Source organism: Tamandua tetradactyla, chromosome 11, assembly GCF_023851605.1.
Source record: "Tamandua tetradactyla isolate mTamTet1 chromosome 11, mTamTet1.pri, whole genome shotgun sequence".
Taxonomy (NCBI): Eukaryota; Metazoa; Chordata; class Mammalia; order Pilosa; family Myrmecophagidae; genus Tamandua; species Tamandua tetradactyla.
The window spans coordinates 3,493,020-3,512,624 of NC_135337.1; the positions used below are offsets into that span (position 1 = coordinate 3,493,020).

At 36.0% G+C, this 19,605-nt stretch overlaps 1 protein-coding gene across 3 annotated transcripts in view; it reads right to left on the reverse strand.

Annotated features, from left to right (window-relative positions):
- The window catches only part of MAN1A2 (mannosidase alpha class 1A member 2), a 236,889-nt gene that overhangs the window by 199,272 nt on the left and 18,012 nt on the right, over positions 1-19,605 (reverse strand). For all 3 annotated transcript variants that reach the window (XR_013159187.1, XM_077119755.1, XM_077119756.1), the window contains one exon: positions 8,671-8,926. Coding sequence is in view for 2 of the 3 variants with exons in the window: in XM_077119755.1 (XP_076975870.1) it covers positions 8,671-8,926 (256 nt within the window). In the remaining variant the exon portion in view is untranslated. The remainder of the gene's footprint in view (positions 1-8,670; positions 8,927-19,605) is intronic.

Here is a 19,605-nt window from a genome sequence, read left to right on the forward strand (position 1 = left end):
TCAGCTGCATCCACAGCTGATTCCATTTGTTATCAGCCAAGGGGAGTGTCTTCTGCAATGAGTGATGCTTAATCTAATCACTAGAAGCTTTTTAAGTAGGATTCAGAAGAGACAGGCTCTCTTCCTGCTTCGGCCAGTGAGCCTTTCCTGTGGAGTTTGTCCAGACCTTTCATCGTAATTGTCAGCTTCACAGCCTGCCCTGTGGATTTTGGACTCTGCATTCCCATGGTTACATGAGACACTTTAATAAATTTTATATTTGCAAGTGTTTCCTGTTGATTCTGTTTCCCTAGAGAACCCTAACTAATACACCCCATTTTAATTCATGGTGTATTAGAGTGGCTAGAGGGAAATACCTGAAACTGTACAGCTGTGTTCCAGTAGCTATGTTTCTTGAAGACGATTATATAATGATAATAGCTTTTGCAATGTGACTGTGTGATTGTAAAAGCCTTGTGTCTGATGCTCCTTTTTATCTACTATATAGACAGATGAATGATAAAAAATAAACAAATAATACAGAAACAAAGGTTAAAATAAACTGAGCAGATTGAAATACCAGTAGCAATGAGAGGGAGGAGTAAGGAGTATGGCATGTGTGCTGGTTTAAAAGGATGTATACCCCCTAGAAAAGCCATGTTTTAATCAAAATCCCATTTCATAAAGGTAGAGTAATCCTTATTCAATACTGTATGTTTGAAACTGTAATCAGATCATCTCCCTGGGTTATGTGATTTAGTCAAGAGTGGTTGTTAAGCTGGATTAGATGACGACATGTCTCCATTCATTTGGGTGGGGCTTGATTGGTTTATTGGAGTCCTATAAAAGAGGAAACGTTTTGGAGAATGGGAGATTCAGAGAGAGCAGCACCACAAAGCAGAGTCCACGAGCCAGCGACCTTTGGAGATAAAGAAGGAAAACGCCTCCCAGGGAGCTTCATGAAACCAGAAGCCAGGAGAGAAAGCTAGCAGATGACGCTGTGTTCACCATGTCCCCTTCGAGCCGAGTGAGAAACTGTGAACTTCACTGGCCTTCTTGAACCAAGGCATCTTTCCCTGGATGCCTTTGATTGGACATTTCTATAGACTAGTTTTCACTGGGACATTTTCTCAGCCTCAGGACTGTAAACTAGTAACTTATTAAATTCTCCTTTTTTAAAAGCCATCCCATCTGTGGTATATTGCATTCTGGCAGCTAGCAAACTAGAACAGCATGTATGAGTCTGTACTTTTTTATTTCTTCTGCTAGAGAGATGCAAATGTTCAAAAAAATCATAATCGTGATGAATACACAACTATGTGATGATACTGTGAGCCACTGATTGTATACCATGTATAGAATATTTGTACGTCAAGAATATTTTTATGTTTGTTTGTTGTGTATAATAAAAATATTAAAAAAAAAAAGATGGCAATTTTTCCCAATTCATCTACATACAATACAATCCCAATCAAAATCCTAGCAGGCTTTTATTTCCTTAGAAAAGTGAATTCTCAAAAGGCAAAGTACCTAGAAGGGCAAAAACAATTTTTAAAAAGAACCAAGTTGGAGGTCTTATCTGACTTCAAAACTTACTATGAGTTACAACACTCAGGACAATGTGGTACTAGCATTAAGGAAAGGCATTAAGATTAATGGAATGATTAAGAGTCCAGAAATAGACTCAGCACATATATGGACAATTGACAAGATAATTCAATGGGGAGAACATAAAATTTTCAGCAAACAGAGCTGGAACAAGTGGAGAGACTTAGGAGAAAAAATTAACCTCAACCCTTACCTTATCCTATAAACAAAAAAATAACACAGAACAGATTACAATCGGAAATGTCAAAGATAAAACTAAAACACAGACTCACTGAAAGATCCATTCACAGGGTGCACAGGGGGTTCAGTGGTAGAAAGCTCACCTTCCACGTGGGAGACCTGGGTTCGATTCCCAGACCATGCACCCAAAAAAAAAAAAAAAGGTCCAAGATCCATTCACAAATGGTTGTGGCAACTTTAGTTATAATAGCCAAAAACTGACAACAACCCAAATGTTCATCAAAACACGAATAAATAAAACAAACTGTAGGATATCCATACAATGGAATATGACTCAGAAAAGTATTACCTTTCTATGTCATCAGATGGGTGAATCTCAAAAGTATCAAGTTGAGAAAAAGCCCAGGCACAAAATAAAATATATCATTCTATTTCTATGAAACTCTAGAAAAGATAAAGCTAATGTAAAATGACTAAAAGCAAATCAGTATTCACCAGGGCCACTAGGAAAGGGCATAAGGAAACCAGGTTGGGGTCATAGAAATACATCTCGATTGTAGTCATTGTTACACAGGGGTAAATATCTTTCAAAATTCATCAAACCATACTCTTAAAATGGGTACATTTTATTGCATGCACAATTATAGTTCAATAAAATTACTTTTTCAATTCTTGATATTCTCACAAGCAGTGTGGACAACCAAAGCTATAGGCTGAGCCCCCAGTCTTGGGGTTTGTTCATATGAAACTTAACCCCACAAAGGACAGGTCAAGCCTACTTAAAATTAGGCCTAAGAGTCACCCCAAAGAGAACCTCTTTCGTTGCTCAGATGTGGCCTCTCTCTCCAGCCAACACAACAAGCAAACTCACCACCACCCTCCCCCTGTCTACGTGGGACATGACTTCCAGGGGTGTGCACTCTCCTGACAATGTGGGACAGAAATCCTAGAATGAGCTGAGGCTCAGCATCAAGGGATTGAGAAAACCTTCTTGACCAAAAGGGGGAAGAGTGAAATGAGACAAAGTGCCAATGGCTGAGAGATTCCAAACAGAGTTGAGAGGTTATCGTGGAGGTTATTCTTATGCATTAAGTAGATATCACCTTGTTATTCAAGATGTAATGGAGAGGCTGGAGGGAACTGCCTGAAAATGTAGAGCTGTGTTCCAGTAGCCATGTTTCTTGAAGATGATTGTATAATGATATAGCTGTCACAATGTGACTGCGTGATTGTGAAAACCTTGTGTCTGATGTTCCTTTTATCTACCTTGTCAACAGACGAGTAGAACATATGGAATAAAAATAAATAATAGGGACAATAAATGTTAAAATAAATTTAGTTTGAAATGCTAGTGATCAATGAAAGGGAGGGGTAAGGGGTATGGTATGTATAATTTTTCTTTTCTGTTTTCATTTTATTTCTTTTTCTGAATAGATGCAAATGTTCCAAGAAATGATCATGATGATGAATATGCAACTATGTGATGATACTGTGAATTACTGATTATATATGTAGAAAGGAATGATCAAAAGTTACGAATGTTTGTGTTTGTTTGGTGTTTTTTTTTTTTTTGGTATTTTAAAAAAAAATTTTTTTTAATTAATTAAAAAAAAAAGAGTCCCAAAGGGTACCTGTTCTTACTCATTCTGAAAAAAAAATCACAGTTAAGTGATCCTTTGAACAATGTTTTCAGCTGGATATACAATTTTGTGATGCTCTTTGAATTTATATTTGCCTTTTTGAGTTATGTGAAAAATATGGAACTATTAAATAATCTTATATAACAACAATAACAAAAAAACTACAATGAGATACCACCTCACACCTATAAGAATGGCTGCTATTAAACAAACAGGAAACTATAAATGTTGGAGAGAATGTGGAGAAACTGGGACACTTATGCACTGCTGGTGGGAATGTATAATGGTGCACCCACTATGGAAGACTGTTTGGCAGTTTCTTAGGAAACTAAATATCGAGCTGCCCTATGACCCAGCAATAGCACTACTTGGCATATACAGAGAACAGCTGAAAGCAACGACAAAAACAGACATTTGCACATTGATATTCATAGCAGCATAATTAACAATCGCCAAAAGATGTAAGCAAATAAAAGGCCCATCAACAGACAAGCGGATCAATAAAATGTGGCATATACATAACAATGGAATATTATGCAACAGTAAGACAAAATGAAGTCCTGAAGCACATGACAAAATGGATGAGACTTGAGGGCATAATGCTGAGCGAAATTAGCCAGACACAAAAGGAATAATAGCGTATGATTCCACTTTTATGACCAGCATAAAGGTGTAATCAAAGGTTTGCAATACAGAATATAGGGGACTTAGAGAGATAGAGATGGGTGAACTGTTAGCTACTGAGGTTGAACGCCAATGTAAGGGAATAGATAGGTGTGAGGGTGATTCTCTAGTGGATATATAAGTAATATTACCATATTGAAGATGAACAAGGTTGAAAGGGGTTGTATAGACCTACGTGTCCCATAGACTCACACTAGAAATATGAATGCGTTCTCATCAGATTTGCTTCAAAGATATGATTCTTGTATAAAGAGTGTTTAACTCCAGGGTACGGGGGAAAACTGCTATTGCATGCTATGAGCTATGTTCAAAAGGAAACCAGCAGCACTATCACAGCAACAGCAGAGGTAAATAATGGGGTGAGGGACAAATGCTAAAAGGAGGTTTAGATTTCCTATTTACTGGTTTTCTGTCTCTTGGGAACAATGAAATTATCTAAAATTGAGAATGTTGATGGACTGTGGACTTCGGGCCTTCTACATGATGCCCGATGAATGCAGGTGGCTGAAGGATGCACTGACTGAGAAGCAGACTGGCAAACGATGGTGTATACTTATGAATGAAGGTTGTGCTGCTACAAAAAGGAAGAACGTCGTGAGGCATGCAACAATGTGAACGAACATGTGGGACATTTGGTGAGAAAAAATAAACAAGAAACAAAAAAACAATGGTACGGTCACCATTACAAAATACATATAAGAAAACAGGGACCTAGATTGTATGCTTTTAGAGCAGACAATTAAGCCTGGGGTGGCGATTATTATTTCTGGATTTTGAGAGGCTGTACACAGATAAGAACAAAGATGAACAGGTTGGGCTTAAAGTAATTCAGAACATAGGCGTAAGGAAGACAGTGTCTATATTTTAGAACCACACATACTCTTTGAGACCAATGGAACAAATAAATCTGGAACTGAAATTTTCTGTAGTGTATAATCTAATTCAACCTATCTGTATAGCTCATTTGAACAACTGAGATATAGAAAGCACAAAATAAGAAAGAGGTCCTTTAATCCTGTATGGATTATTGTAATGCCTGGAAATATCCTAGAGTATATTAACCAAATAATCAAAAAGTATTGGCAAAGTCCCCTGAGGGAGGGGAGAAAGACTATGGAACTATTAAACCTTACCATCAGGGAATCCCGATACTGTGTCAAACTTTAAGGATAACCAAATTGATAGGCCATGCCCCCATCATGAAGCTTATTGCTGTGAAGTTTATGCAGGTAGTGGAGAAGCTTAGACTATCTATAGACATGCCTAAGAGTTACTTCTGGAGGACCCCTTTCATTGCTCAGATGTGGTCTCAGTCTCTCTAAGCCCAAGTCTGCAAGTGAAATCATTGCCCTCCCCACCACATGGGACATGCTATCCAGGGGTGAAAGTCTCCCTGGTGATGTGAGAGACGACTCCCAGGGATGAATCCAGACTTGGCACCATGGGATCAACAATTACATCGTGACCAAAATGGGGATAAGAAGTGTAATTAATAAATTATCTGTGGCAGAGTGAATTCAAATAGTCAAGAGTCTACTCTGGAGGTTGCTCTTACGCAAGCTTCATGTAGACCTTGCTACCTATCATAACCTGCCAACCCCCAACTAGGACCATTCCAGCCAATCTTAAAGAACACCTAGGGAAATATTTAAGATTCCACAAGAGTTACAGGCACTAGAGCAACTAGCCAGAAACTTACAACCTCCAGATGGTTCCCTGGTCGAGATAAATCCCAAAACCTAGCCCAGCCTCTCCAGCATATCACACAGTAACATCTCCCTACCCCGTTCTAATATTGGAAGGGTCTTCCTGCACACCCTTCCAGTATCAAAAATTTAGAATTGCCATAGACCAAACAACCCTAATGAGAGGTATGGAAAAATCAAAGGTGATGTAGAATTATACATAGAAGGTAGACTTAACAAATGAATATGAATGCTGAATCATTAAATTGACATCTCTTTTAGTCTCCAGTATTTTAGAGCAGCTAGAAGTAAAAACCTAAAATTGTGAAATTGTAACCCACGTCAAAGTCTAAAACATGTTCTACAACTAATTGTGGTGCTGTGCTTGGAAATTAATAGTTTTTTGTACAATTGTTGTTGTTCACAAAAAAAGAAGGAAAAAAATTCAACTGTGATGATAAAGTATTTAAGCCCTCTAGACTCCTACATTCTGGAGCAGCTAGAAGAAAAGATATGAGAGGATCATATGGTAGCCCATGATAAACTCTGGGATCTGTCCTGTAAACCCTTTTTGAAGAGTGTTTTGAAAACTATTGCTTTTTTTTTTCTTATTTCTTTGCTTTGTATTTATGTTATACTGTACAATAAAAAAAGTTTTAAAATAATAAATAAATAAATAAACCATGGGCGCTGCAATGGTGGCGCAGTGGCAGAATTCTCGCCTGTCATGCCAGAGACCCAGGTTCGCTTCCTGGTGCCTGTGCATGCTAAAAAAAAAAAAAGAATGCAGGTTTCCATGTAATTTCCTACATCCTTACCTCATTCTCCTTTTTTAGAATGAACTCGGTTCTTTGGCCTCCCATAACCCAAATATTCTCTGACTCATCTCCAAAAGTAAACATTTGGTCTTCTTTTCCAAAACAGAGTACAGTAGCTAGAATGCATGGACTAGGACTGGGGACCTGGGAGATTAAAATCTCCTTATACAACTTTCAAATAATTCTTTTCCAGTTCCATCTTACACCCCTGTTGTCTGATGTATTAGGTGTCTTTACTTCTTTAAACTCTTAGGTATTCAACAATTCAAGTCAGCTTGTTTCTTGATAATTTCTACCAATGGAGGCTTAAATTACAGTTTTTTCTGCTTATATTAAATCAGTAATCACAACATTTAACAGAAGCCTACATAGGGCTTCTTAACACTTTTTAAGTTGATTTTCAAGAACAATGATAACTGGCATGCAGGAAAAGATTAAATCAGCAGATCAGAGTTGTCCAAATGCTGCCTATTCCAAAGAAAAGTGTGGTCTTACCCAGCTCCTGAGAGAGAGCTTCTGAGCCCTTGGAATGTCCAACCTTAGAGTGCTTTATTTATCTAAGACCTTGGACCACACCAAATAGCTTATGCTAACAATGTAATTTATGGTGGGGAACTTGGGTTGAGTGGTATTAGCTTGATTCTGGAGGGATTGAAGAAATAAGATCAGCCACTGGGAGGTCAGGCTTGCCTACATTATCAACCCCCATCAAAAACCCGGGTCACTAAGGTTCATATAAGTCTCTCTGGCTTGCAATATTCCGTGCATGTTATGAGGCATATTAATTTCTGTCCATATGATTATACCAAGAAAGGACAACTGGAGCCTTGACAGGACAACTGGAGGCTTCATTTGGGTGTTTCCTAAACTCCGTCCCATGTGCCTTTTTCTATTGCTGTATTCTTTCACTGTAATAAACTAACTTTAATCTGTAACTTTTGGCTGTAATAAACTGAAACCATGAGAATAACAGCATGCTGAGTTCTGCGAATCATTCTAGTGAATTGCTAGGGTGGCCCTGGGTCCTCCAAACACACAAGGATATCTATCTGAGTTAGTAAATACATAAGAAAGTATTTCAATAAATCCTGGTGATATCAGGAAAAAAAGCTATCAACATTTCCCCAACACTGACCAAAGAAAGTGCCTTAACCAGCCTGGACATAAAACACAGACTTACCAAGGTGAGGTAAAATCACAGTATAGCTCTGTTTTGACCTCAAAGTCAAGGCTTTACAATAACTCATAAAGTCAAGTTATAATACACCAGCTAACCTTCCATTTCCATTACCAGAATATATAAAAATATATACTTGACTATCTGAACTAAATGTATTTCATTTTAGGATAAATAATCCCTTTATAATATTAACACTATTCATACTTTTACAAAATCTTTTTCTTCAGAGGCAGTAGAATTGTCCTCTCCCAAATAATTATAATTCGTATGATTTAATAATTACACTAATCTTCCCTCCAATCCCCATAGTCTCTTTAACTCCAAGTAATGTCCAGAGCAGCAAACTGAAAAGACATCTGAGGTGTAATGAATTGAAAGAATTTTAAAATCAATCTGTCCCCTTCTTCAATACTCTAAGGCTCTCAGGAGGAATATGCTCTGAATCTATATTAGGATTAGAAGGTATCATTCTATGTTTCTAAGAGATGGGAAATACAATGCTAGCTCATCAGATACATGCCTATGAGGACACAACACAGTATCTAGCAGAGTTCCATATAAATAAATACTTAAAATTTTTCAAATTCAATCACAAGTTATATAAGGATCTATTATATACTATTTATAAAACAGTAAATATCAAAAGATCTCTAAACATAGGGTGAATGATGAAACCACCCAATTAACAACATTATATCAATTTTTTTAAGTGTCCCAAAATTATAATCAGCATTAAGGAAAAGACAGAGTTCTAGCCCTTAATACCAAAATGTTAACTAACTACAACTATAACCTGAGAACAAGATCAAAATATAAAGCCATAAATGGTATAAATATTTATATCCGTTCAAATACATATCTATAACCACCTCATATCGCAAATTATAGCTTATTACCTCTTTAATTTTTTCCCTTTTCTGTCTTATGTCATTATCTTCTGGATCTCCACCATTTATTCCTACAAAGTTTGGTATAGGGACTGGTGGCAGTGGCTTGTTCTCTTTTATCTTCATTTCTTGGACTACCTTATTTTTTTCTGTCTGAATTTCTGCACGAATTTCCTCTCTTGTCTTTTTTAATTTTTCTTTTGCTTCTTCCAGGGCCTTCTCATGATCGGCTCGAATTTTATTTCGTAGTTGTTCTTCTTCTTCCCTGTAGGAAAAGGAAAAAAAAAACAAAAGACTGGTAAGAAGAAGACTTCTTTAGAATTTCAGCCTTTAAACATAAAACCTAAAGATTCCTCTACTAAGTCTTGATAGTTGTTTTCTACTCCTGTCATTAAAACGTAATAATGATGAGTGAGAGTCTCATATCTGCCCAAAAAGCAGGATAAATATAATTTGATGTGAGAAAGAAAATGAACCAGGAATCCTAAAAACAAGCAGTTTGCACAGGGGAAGAAGAGGAGACCCAGAAAGAAATACAGAATTTAGGAGTTGACTGAGAACAGAGAAAAGAGCAGCCAATGCCTATCAAACCAGTACAAAATCACATGGAGGAGAAAAAAATAAAAATTAGAAAGTTTTTCTAATCAGAAATAAGGCACAAAAATTTAAGCATAAGGCCAAGGAAAGAGGTAAGTGAAAAAAATAAAGAGTGGGAAGATTTCCTTTCTTATGCAGTACAGCATATGCTTCTAAAACTTTAAAATTTTAAAAACATCATAGATTGTTTTTAACTTCTTTTATTGTGAAATATATAAAAAAAAGCAATACATTTCAAAGTACATTTTAACAAGTAGTTATAGAACAGATTTGAAAGTCTGGTATGGGCTACAGTTTCACAATTTCAAGTTTTTCCATGTAGCTGCTCCAAGACACTAGAGATTAAAATACATATCAATACGATGATTCACCAGTCATACCCATTTCTTAAATCCTGTCTTCTGTTATAACTCCTGTCTCTTTTGATCAGTCTCCCAATCTTAGAGCTATTTGGGCTATGCCCATTATAACTTTTCCATGTTGAAAAGGGGTGTCAACAATATAGGATAGGGGATGGAATTCTAGTTGATGTTCTTGGAGAGGGTGGCCCCTCAGGTTTCAGGACTTATCTGGCCTAGGAACCATTTGGAGGGTATAGGTTTCTGGAAAACAAACTTAGTGCATGAAACTCTTGTAGAATCTAGACAGAGCCCTAGACGTTCTTTAGAGTTAACAGGAATAATGTTGGTTGGGGGTAGGCAAACCATGGCACTTGGCAATATCTAGGTGAAGCTTGCATAAGAGTATTCTCCAGAAAAGGCTGCAACTCTATTTGAACTCTCTTAGCCACTGACACTTTATTTTTTACATTTCTTTTCCCCGTTTTAGTCAGGAATGCATTGCCAATCCAACAGTGCCACGGCCAGGCTCAATCATGGGAGTCATGTCCCATGTTGTCAAGGAGACTTTCACTCCTGAATGTCATGTCCCATGTAGGGGGAAGTAATGATTTTCCTTGCAGAGTTAGGCTTAGAGAGAAAAAGGCAAAATCTGAGCAACAAAAGAGGTTTTCTGGAAGAAACTCTAAGGCATAATTATAGTTGGGCTTAATTTCTCTGCTACAGAAAAAAATTTGATAAGAGTAAGGCTCAAGATCAAGGGCTTGTTGGGGGTCACACTTATGAAACTTATTCCTGCATGGGATAGGCACAGCCTGTGGCTGTGTGATTGTGAAAACCTCCTGTCTGATGCTTCTTTTATTCAGGGTATGGACAGATGAGTAAAAATCATGGATAACAAATAAATAATAGGGGGAACAAAGGTTTAAATAAATTGGGAGGAAGGGGTAAGGGGTATGGTATGTATGAGAGTTTTTGTTATTTCTTTTTCTAGAGTGATGCAAATATTTAAAAAAATGATCACGGCGATGAATACACAACTATTGTACAACATGTATGGAATGTTTGTATGTTAAGAGTGTTTGTATGTTGTCTTATCAATCAAAATATTTTTTAAAAAGGTCACACCCATCATTGGGTGTGTCACATCTCTATGGAGGAATCTAATCAAAAGGCCACGCCACAGTTGAGTGGGTCAATCTCCATCGAAACAATTTAATCAAAGGTTACACCCTAAACAATAGGTTTGGCCCCACAAGATTGAGTCAGGATTGAAAGAAAATGGCTTTTCTGGAGTACATAACAGTTTCAAACTAGCACCGACTTCAACTTGAAAATGCCGTAACTTTACAGGCAAACCTCACTTAACTGCACTTCACCTTATTGCACTTCGTAGATATCATGTTATTTAGAAACTGAAGTGTGTGGCAACCCTATTGAACAAGTCTGTCTGTGCCATTCTTCCAACAGAATGTACTCACTTTGTGTCTCTATCCCATTTTGGTAATTCTTACAATATTCCAAATTTTTTTGTTATTATTATATCTGTTATGGTGATCTATAATCAATGATCTTTGATGTTACTACTGTAATTGTTTTGGGGTGCCATGAACTATGCCCTTATAAGACAGTGAATTTAACTGACAGATGTTGGGTGTGGTCTAATGTCCCACCCACTGGCTCTTTCCATATTTCTCTCCCTCTCTTCAAGCTTCCCTATTCCCTGAGAGACAACAATATTGAAATTTGCCAATTATTTACCCTACAATGGCCTCGAAATGTGCAAGTAAAAGGAAGTGTCTTTGTAAAGCTATACCTGTGGTAGATAGTGATTTCTTCAATTGGATCTGGGCAAAGTAAATTGAAAATCTTCTGGAAGGGATTCACTATTCCAAATGCATTAAGACCATTTGTGATTCATAGGAAGAGGTCAAAATATCAACATTCACAGGAGTTTGGAAGAAGGTGATTCCAAACTTCATGGAGGACTCTGAGGGGTTCATGACTTCAGTGGAAGAAGTAATTACAGACGTGGTAAAAACAGCAAGAGAATGAGAATTAGAAGCAGAGCCTGAAGAGGTGACTTAATTGCTGCAATCTTGTGGGAAAACTTTAAGGGATAAGGAGTTGCTTCCTACGGATTAAGCAAAGAAAGTAGATTCCTAAAACAGAATCTACTGGTGAAGATGCCATGAACACTGCTGAAATGATAACAAAGGATTTAGATTATTATATAAACTTAGTTGATAAAGCAGTGGCTGCATTTGAAAGGCTTAACTGCAATTTTGAAAGAAGTTCCACTGCGGGTAAAAATGCTATCAAACAGCATCACATGTTACAAATAAATGTTTCATGAAGGAAGAGTCTAATCAATGTAGCAAACTTCACTGTATTCTTATTATAAGAAATTGCCACAGCCACCCTAACCTTCAGCAACCACCACCCTGATAAGTCAGCAGCCATTAACATCAAGGCAGAACCCTCTATCAGTAAAGAAATTATGACTTGCTGAAGGCTTAGATGATGGTTAGCATTTCTTAGCAATAAAGTATTTCTTAATTAAGGTGTGTTTATTGTTTTTTATACATAATGCTGTTGCACATTTAACAGATTACAGTATGGTATAAAATAACATTTATATGCACTGGGAAACCACAAAATTTGTGGCTCACTTTACTGTGATATTTCCTTTGTTTCTGTTATGATCTAGAACTGAATCCACAATAACTCCAAGGTATGCCTGTACTTAAATCTTGGAAATAACTTGTGGAGGAAGGTAAAAGTAAGGTAATACAAGACTGGAAGTAAGAAAAGGAATTAGGAGGTCATAGCAGCCACACAGGCAAAAAGTGCCAAGGGCCTAAAATTATGCATCTAAAGTGTATGTGGAGAAGATATACATCAGAGGTTCTTAAAAAGTCAGAACCAATAGACTCAGGTAGTGATTAAATACACAAGGTAAAAGGAGTTAAAGATAACAATGTTTCACTATACTAACTGGATATAAAGGGACATTAACTAGATAGAGAACAAAGGAAGAAAACTTAGTTTATGTAGATAAAGAGAAACAGACGGATGAGTATGGTCTTAAACATGCTAAATTTAAGAAAGTCAACAAACCACACAGGTTAAGAAGTCAAGAGCTGAAGGCATGGATTTAGAAATCATTTTTTAGCCCATACAAGGCAGCTGAAGCTTCAACTTAACTGTACACTTACATAGGCAAATTTTATGGTGTGTAAATTATATAAAACAAAAGCTGGAGCAGCTATAGTATAAAAATGGAGTGCACAGAGCAAGGATAAAGAGGATCTTTTTATAATAAAAGTTTTAATTCATCAAGAGAATACAGTACTCTAAAATAGTAGGTACCTAATAACAGAATTTCAAAATACATGAAGCAAAAACTCATAGAACCAAAAGGGGATGTAGACAAATTCATGGTGCAACTGAATTTTATCAACTGATTAAAGAAGTAAAGAAAATCAGTGAGGACATAAAGTCTTGAACACACTGTCAACCAACCTGACTGAACAGACATTTATAGAATGTTCTACTTAACGCACATCCTGTGCAAATGCAAATGAAACATTTATTAATACAGGCCATTTTCTGAGACATAAAACAAATCTCAATAAACTTAAGAATATGCAAACATTACAAACTATGTTCTTTGCTTTAGTCAGATTAGAGTGGCAGTCAATAAAAAAGAGATATTGAAAAATCTCCAAATATCTGGAAACTAAATCATACAACTTTTCAATAATCATGAGCCAAAGAAGAAATCAAAAGTGAAATTAGAAAGAATCTTGAACTGAATACAAATGGAAACATCAAAATTTGCAAGATAAAACTAAAGTAGTCATTAGAGGAAACTTCACAGCATTACCATCCTATGAATTCTGTGGTAGAATTCCCACCTGCCATGAGGGAGACCCAGGTTCGATTCCTGGCCTGTGAACCTCCCCACCCCCCCACCAAAAAAAAAAAAAATTCCATATGAAGAAGAAGGGTTAAAGGAAAATTTATAACACTAGCCAACTATATTAGAAAAGAAAGGTCTCATATCATTGACCTCAGGTCTTAACTAAAAGAGACTAAAAGCAAATTAAAACTAAAATAAGCAGAACAAAGAAAACAACAAAGACAGGAGCCTAAAGAAATAAAATACAAAAAAAAGAATGGAAAAAAAGCAATAAAGTCAAAAGCTAGTTCTTTGAGATCAATAAAATTGAAAAAATCTAGCCATACAGATGATCAGAAGCGGAAAAAAGAGACTAGGCACAGATTACCACCATCAGAAGTTAGAGAAGTGATATAACTTCAGATTCTACAAATACTAAAACAATAATGAGGGACCATTAATAACTTTATGGCAATAAATTCAACAACTTAGAGGAAGTGAACAAATCCTTGTTAAAAAATACTACTTGAATTCAATACACTACTTGAGATCTAGTGAACTCATGTAGAACTAGATGACATGAATAGTCCTATATATCTATTTTAAAAACTGAATTTGTAATTAAAAACCTTTCCATAAAGAAAACACTAAGCTTAGATGAGTCACTGCTGAATTCTACCAAGCATTTAAAGAATTAATATCCGTTTTACACAAACATTTAAAGAAGGAATACTTCCCACCTCATTTCATGAAGCCAGTATTACCCTAATATCAAAACCAAACAGATACAATAAAAGAAAATAAAGTTACAGGTAATACTCTCTGAAAATAGGAAATCAAATCCTATGACTAAAAAAAAAGTAATAATATGTCATTACCAAAACAGATTAAACATGCAAAAAGCAAACGATGTAATTCACCCTATTAACAGACTGAAAAAGAATGACCATCTGATCATCTCAATAGATGTAAAAAACAGCATTTGACAAAATCCAATATCCACTCCTGATAAAATCTCTCAGCAAATTAGGGGTAAAAGAAAACTTCCTAATCTGATAAAGGCATCTATGAAAAACTTACAGATGACATTCTACCTAAAGGTGAAAGACTGAATGTTTTCCTCTAAGATCAGGAACAAGGAAAAAATGCCTATACTCCTACCACTTCTATTCAATTTTGTACTGTAAGTTCTAGCCAGTACAATAAGGCAAGAAAAAGAAATAAAAGGCATCCAGATCAGAAAAAAAGAAGTAAAACTGTCTTATTTGCAGATGATGATTATGTACAAAATCCTGTGGCATCTAACCCAAAAAAAAAGCCACTAGAAATTAATAAGTTAGCTTAGCAAAATAACTAGATGAAAGGTAAATGCTAAAAATTGGTTTTATTTCTATATACTAGTAATAAGCAAACATAAAATGAGATGTTAAAAACATCACTTATAAAATATGGGACACTAAAAATAAATTTGAGAAATATGTGTAAGATCTGTACACCGAAAAATATGAAACATTACTGAGAGAAATTACAGCAAATTTAAATAAACAAAAAGATAAAATTGGAAGATGTAATATTGCTAAGGTGTCTGTTCTAGTTTGCTAACTGCCGGAATGCAACACACCAGAGACGGATTGGCTTTTAATAAAAGGGTTTTTTTTTTTTTTTTTTTTAACATGGGCAGGCACTGGAAATCGAACCCAGGTCCTCGGGCATGGCAGGCAAGCATTCTTACCTGCTGAGCCACCTTGGCCTGCCCTGATAAAAGGGTTTTATTTTGTTCTTCAGAGGAAAGGCAGCTAACTTTCAACTGAGGTTCTTTCTTAAGTGGGAAGGCACAGGGTGATTGCTGCTGGCCTTCTCTCCAGGCCTCTGGGTTCCAACAACTTTCCCCAGGGTGATTTCTTTCTGCATCTCCAAAGGCCTGGGCTGAGCTGCAAGTGCTGAGATGAGGTATGCCGAGCTGTTTGGGCTGTGCTATGTTGCGCTCTCTCATTTAAGCACCAGCCAATTAAGTCAAACGTCATTCATTGTAGCAGGCACGCCTCCTAGCCGACTACAGATGTAATTAGCAACAGATGAGGTTCACGTATCATTGGCTCACATCCTCAGCAACAAAACTAGGTGCCTTCACCTAGCCAAGTTGACAACTGAATCTAACTACCACAGTGTCAATTCTCCACAAATTGAAGAACAGATTCAATGCAATCCCAAAAAAAATTCCCAACAGGCTTCTTTGAAAAAACTGAAAAGCTGATTTTAAATATATATAGAATGCAAAGGCTTAGAATAGACAAAATAAAAAATGAGAAATGAAAATTGGAGGAATGACACTATATTGGTTTGCTAATGCTGCCAGAATGCAATATATCAGAAAAGGAAAGGCTTTTAAAAAGAGAATATAATAAGTTATAAGTTTACAGTTCTAAGGCCATAAATATGTCCAAACTAAGGCATCCAGAGAAAGATACCTTGGTTCAAGAAAGGCTAATCTGCAAAAGGATGTGGCTGGCATTTGCTGTTCCCTCTTCCTGGTTTGTGGTTTCCAGCTTCTGATGCCAGCGGTTTCCTCTCTAAGCATCTGTGGGCCTTCACTTTGTTCACCACAACACAGCTCCGGGTTCTGGCTTGCTCATCATCGCATGGGAAAGCACATAAGGGACTGTGCTGGACCCTCCCTGTGTCTAAGCATCTGCTCTCTATGTCGGCACTCCAAGCATCTCCAAACATCCATGCCACTGTCAGCTCTGAAGCAACTGTTCTCCAACTATCTACATCTGAGGTTTCTGTTTTGTTTCCCTTTTTAAAAGACTCTAGTAAGCTAATCAAGACCCACCTTGAATGGGTGGAGTCACATCTCCATCTAATCAAAGTCCACACCCACAATTGGGTACATCACCTCTCCGTGAAAGTAATCTAATCAAAAGGGTTTCCATCCTACAACACTGAACGAGGATTAAAGAATATGGCTTTTATGGGATACACAACAGTTTCAAACTGGCATAGACAGTAACTGATTACAAGACATATTACAAATGTATAATGTTACAGTAATCAAGACAGTGTGGTACTAATTTAAAAATACCCAAACAAATATCAAAACAGAATAAAACCTAAAATAAGGAAATAAAATAAAATAAAACATAAAACCAGGCTCACACATATATAGTTCGCTAATTTCTGAAAGGAAAAAAAAACATTGAAACACAAGTAAATAGAAAAAGGAAGATTTTTTTGCACAAATGGTGCTGAAACAACAGAATATCCATACGTGAAAATGTTGATAAATACCTTGCAGTACATACTAAAATTAACTCAAAATGGATTATAAATCTAACTATATAAAAACTTTGGAAGAAAGCATAGTTGAAAATCTTTGTGACTTTGCATTAGGCAAAAGTTTCTTAAGATATAACACCAAAAGTACAATCCATAAAAGAAAAAATTGATAACTTCTCTTTGAAAGACATTGTAAGGAGAATGAAAAGATAAGCCACACACTGAGAGAAAATACTGGCAAAATGTATATCTGACAACAAGATCAGATATATGTCTGTATCCAGGATTCTTGTATTCTTGCATTCTATTCAACGATTGTAGATTCTTGGACTTAGAATATATAAGTGACTCTTAAAACTCATTTATAAAAGGAGAAAAATCCAATTTTTAAAAATAGACAAAAGATTTGAACACACACTGCACCAAAGAAGATATACAGTAGTAATAAGCTTTAAAAGTATGTTGAGCATCATTAGTCATGAGGGATATCCAAATTAAAACCACACCTACGGCTCAGTGGCAGAGTTCTTCTCTGCCATGACGGAGACCCCGGATCAATTCCCGATGCCTGCCCATGTAAAAAAACCACACTTACTAGGATGGCTAAAATTAAAAAGACAGACTACCTCAAGTGTTAGAAAGAATGTGAGCCAACTCTCATTAGAATTATCCTGCATTGCTGGTAAGAATGTAAAATGGTACAACTGGGAATTTCTTAGAACATACATCTTATCCAATCTACGTATTTACCCATGATTAATGAAAGAATACGCTCACTCAAAGATTTGTACATGAATGTTCATAGCAATTTTATTTGCAGTTGCCAAAATTTAGAAACAATTGAAATGTCCATCAATTTGTGAATGAATAAACAAGTTATGGACTAGTACTCAGCAATGAAAGACAAAGAACTACATATAAACAACAACATGGAGGAATCTCAAAAGCATTATGGTAAATAAAGAAGGCAGACCCAAAAGACCACATTATGATTCAGATTACATAAAAGTCCAACAAACTATAATGACAGAAAGTAAAGCAGTGGTACAGAGGTATAGGGAAGAAACTGACTTAAGGGGAATTTATTTGTTTTTGCGGGGAGGTGCACGGTCGGCAAGTCAAACCCAGGTCTGCTGCATGAAAGACAAGCATTCTACCACTGACCCGCCCATGCACCCACGAGGAGACTGACAAGGTACAAAGGAACTTTTCAGAGTAATGAAGAGATAGTTCTATATCATAAAAATACAGGTAGAGGTTACAAAACTTAATATTTCAAAACACATTTACTTGTACACTTGGTGACTAACACTGTATAAAAATTTACCTCAATACAGCTGTTGTTGTTTTTTTTTTTATGTCACTGATTTGGCATTTAAGATGTCTTTTATGACTTAGCAAGGGCAGGCTCAATGGAACAGTGGAGCCAGGAACTAAATTTCAGAAGACTGAGACTAGAAGAAGGAAGAACATATTTTCAAAAAGCTTTAACAATAGTGACAAGAGAAGTACTAGGTCAGAAAAAAGTATGTTCCCAGTATTTAATAACTAATAGTAAACATTTTTAGTTCCTTCAGCAAAAAATAAATGTATCGCTAGTCTTGGTGACTTCAAAGAGCATGTAGGATGTTTCATAAATCAATAAAAGGAAATGAAAATTATAAAATGAAAATTTACTTAATTCATATGTTAGTTCCATTGAAATCACTTCAGTATTACTCTCTAAGTCTAGCAGCACATAATATTTCAATTAATGCTATATTTTAGACACAGAGAAATATAAATAAATACGCACAGGCACAAAGGAATAGACAATTCAGTCCATCATGTACTGTGTTTTCTTACAATTTCTTAGTCATGAAAAATGTTACCAATTCATTTTTCTTACGACAAAAAAAATCCCTTGCAGTTTCAAAAAAAAAGAAATCTAAACAGAAAATAAAGCATTTATTTGCAAAGATTTTTACTTTGTGAAATATTTCCTTATGACATAAAATCATTATCAAAGGACTATAATAAAATTTTAAATATAACTGTTACTTAAAAATGTAAAACCAACCCATCATCTAGAAAAAAGTTCAATATATATACTACAAAGGACCTATAGATAATATTCAATAAATATTTGTCTCGGTTACTGATATCTTGTCATTACCTAATAATTATTTCATAAACTGTTACTAACTTTAATTCGGTACACAACATTAAAGATGGCTGTGTTTTAGAAACAAAGCCGAACGCTTTTGGCTTTTAGAACATAGGGGTTAGTGCATTTGGCTGATGAAGATGTGAAATTGTTCAGATTGAAAGTATCACCAAAACTTTTCTAACTAGCTTCCCTTTAATATTTTGTTAACTTTTAAGCAAAAACTTTGTAAAGTCTTGGAAAAGCATTAACATGAGTAGAAATGAAATTTTGTATGTTTCCACCCATGGTTCCACTGAACTACTAATTGATCTTCCTGATTGCTGGCTTCCTTTGTTTGTTTCCTGCCTACCAAAATCATCCTACGTTATCAATGCCAGAACACTTATTTTTACAATTGAGGAAAGTGATTTATGCAACTTCACAAAGCTATTAAATGAAAGGGTTGAGTGTTACTAGTACTTGCCTCAAAATGTTAAACTGTGGAGCAAATTCTTACATCCTGGTGGTTTGCTCCAACCTACCTTCCTAAAGCTCGATATTCCTAGCTCCCCTATACGTGGCTCAACTCATCTACTACTCTCTGTTCTCAAAATACATCATTCTCCACCCACCCACTCCTTCATGTGTTTGCTCATTTACTCTAAAATGCCATTTTCCTCATTTGAATGTAGACAAATCAA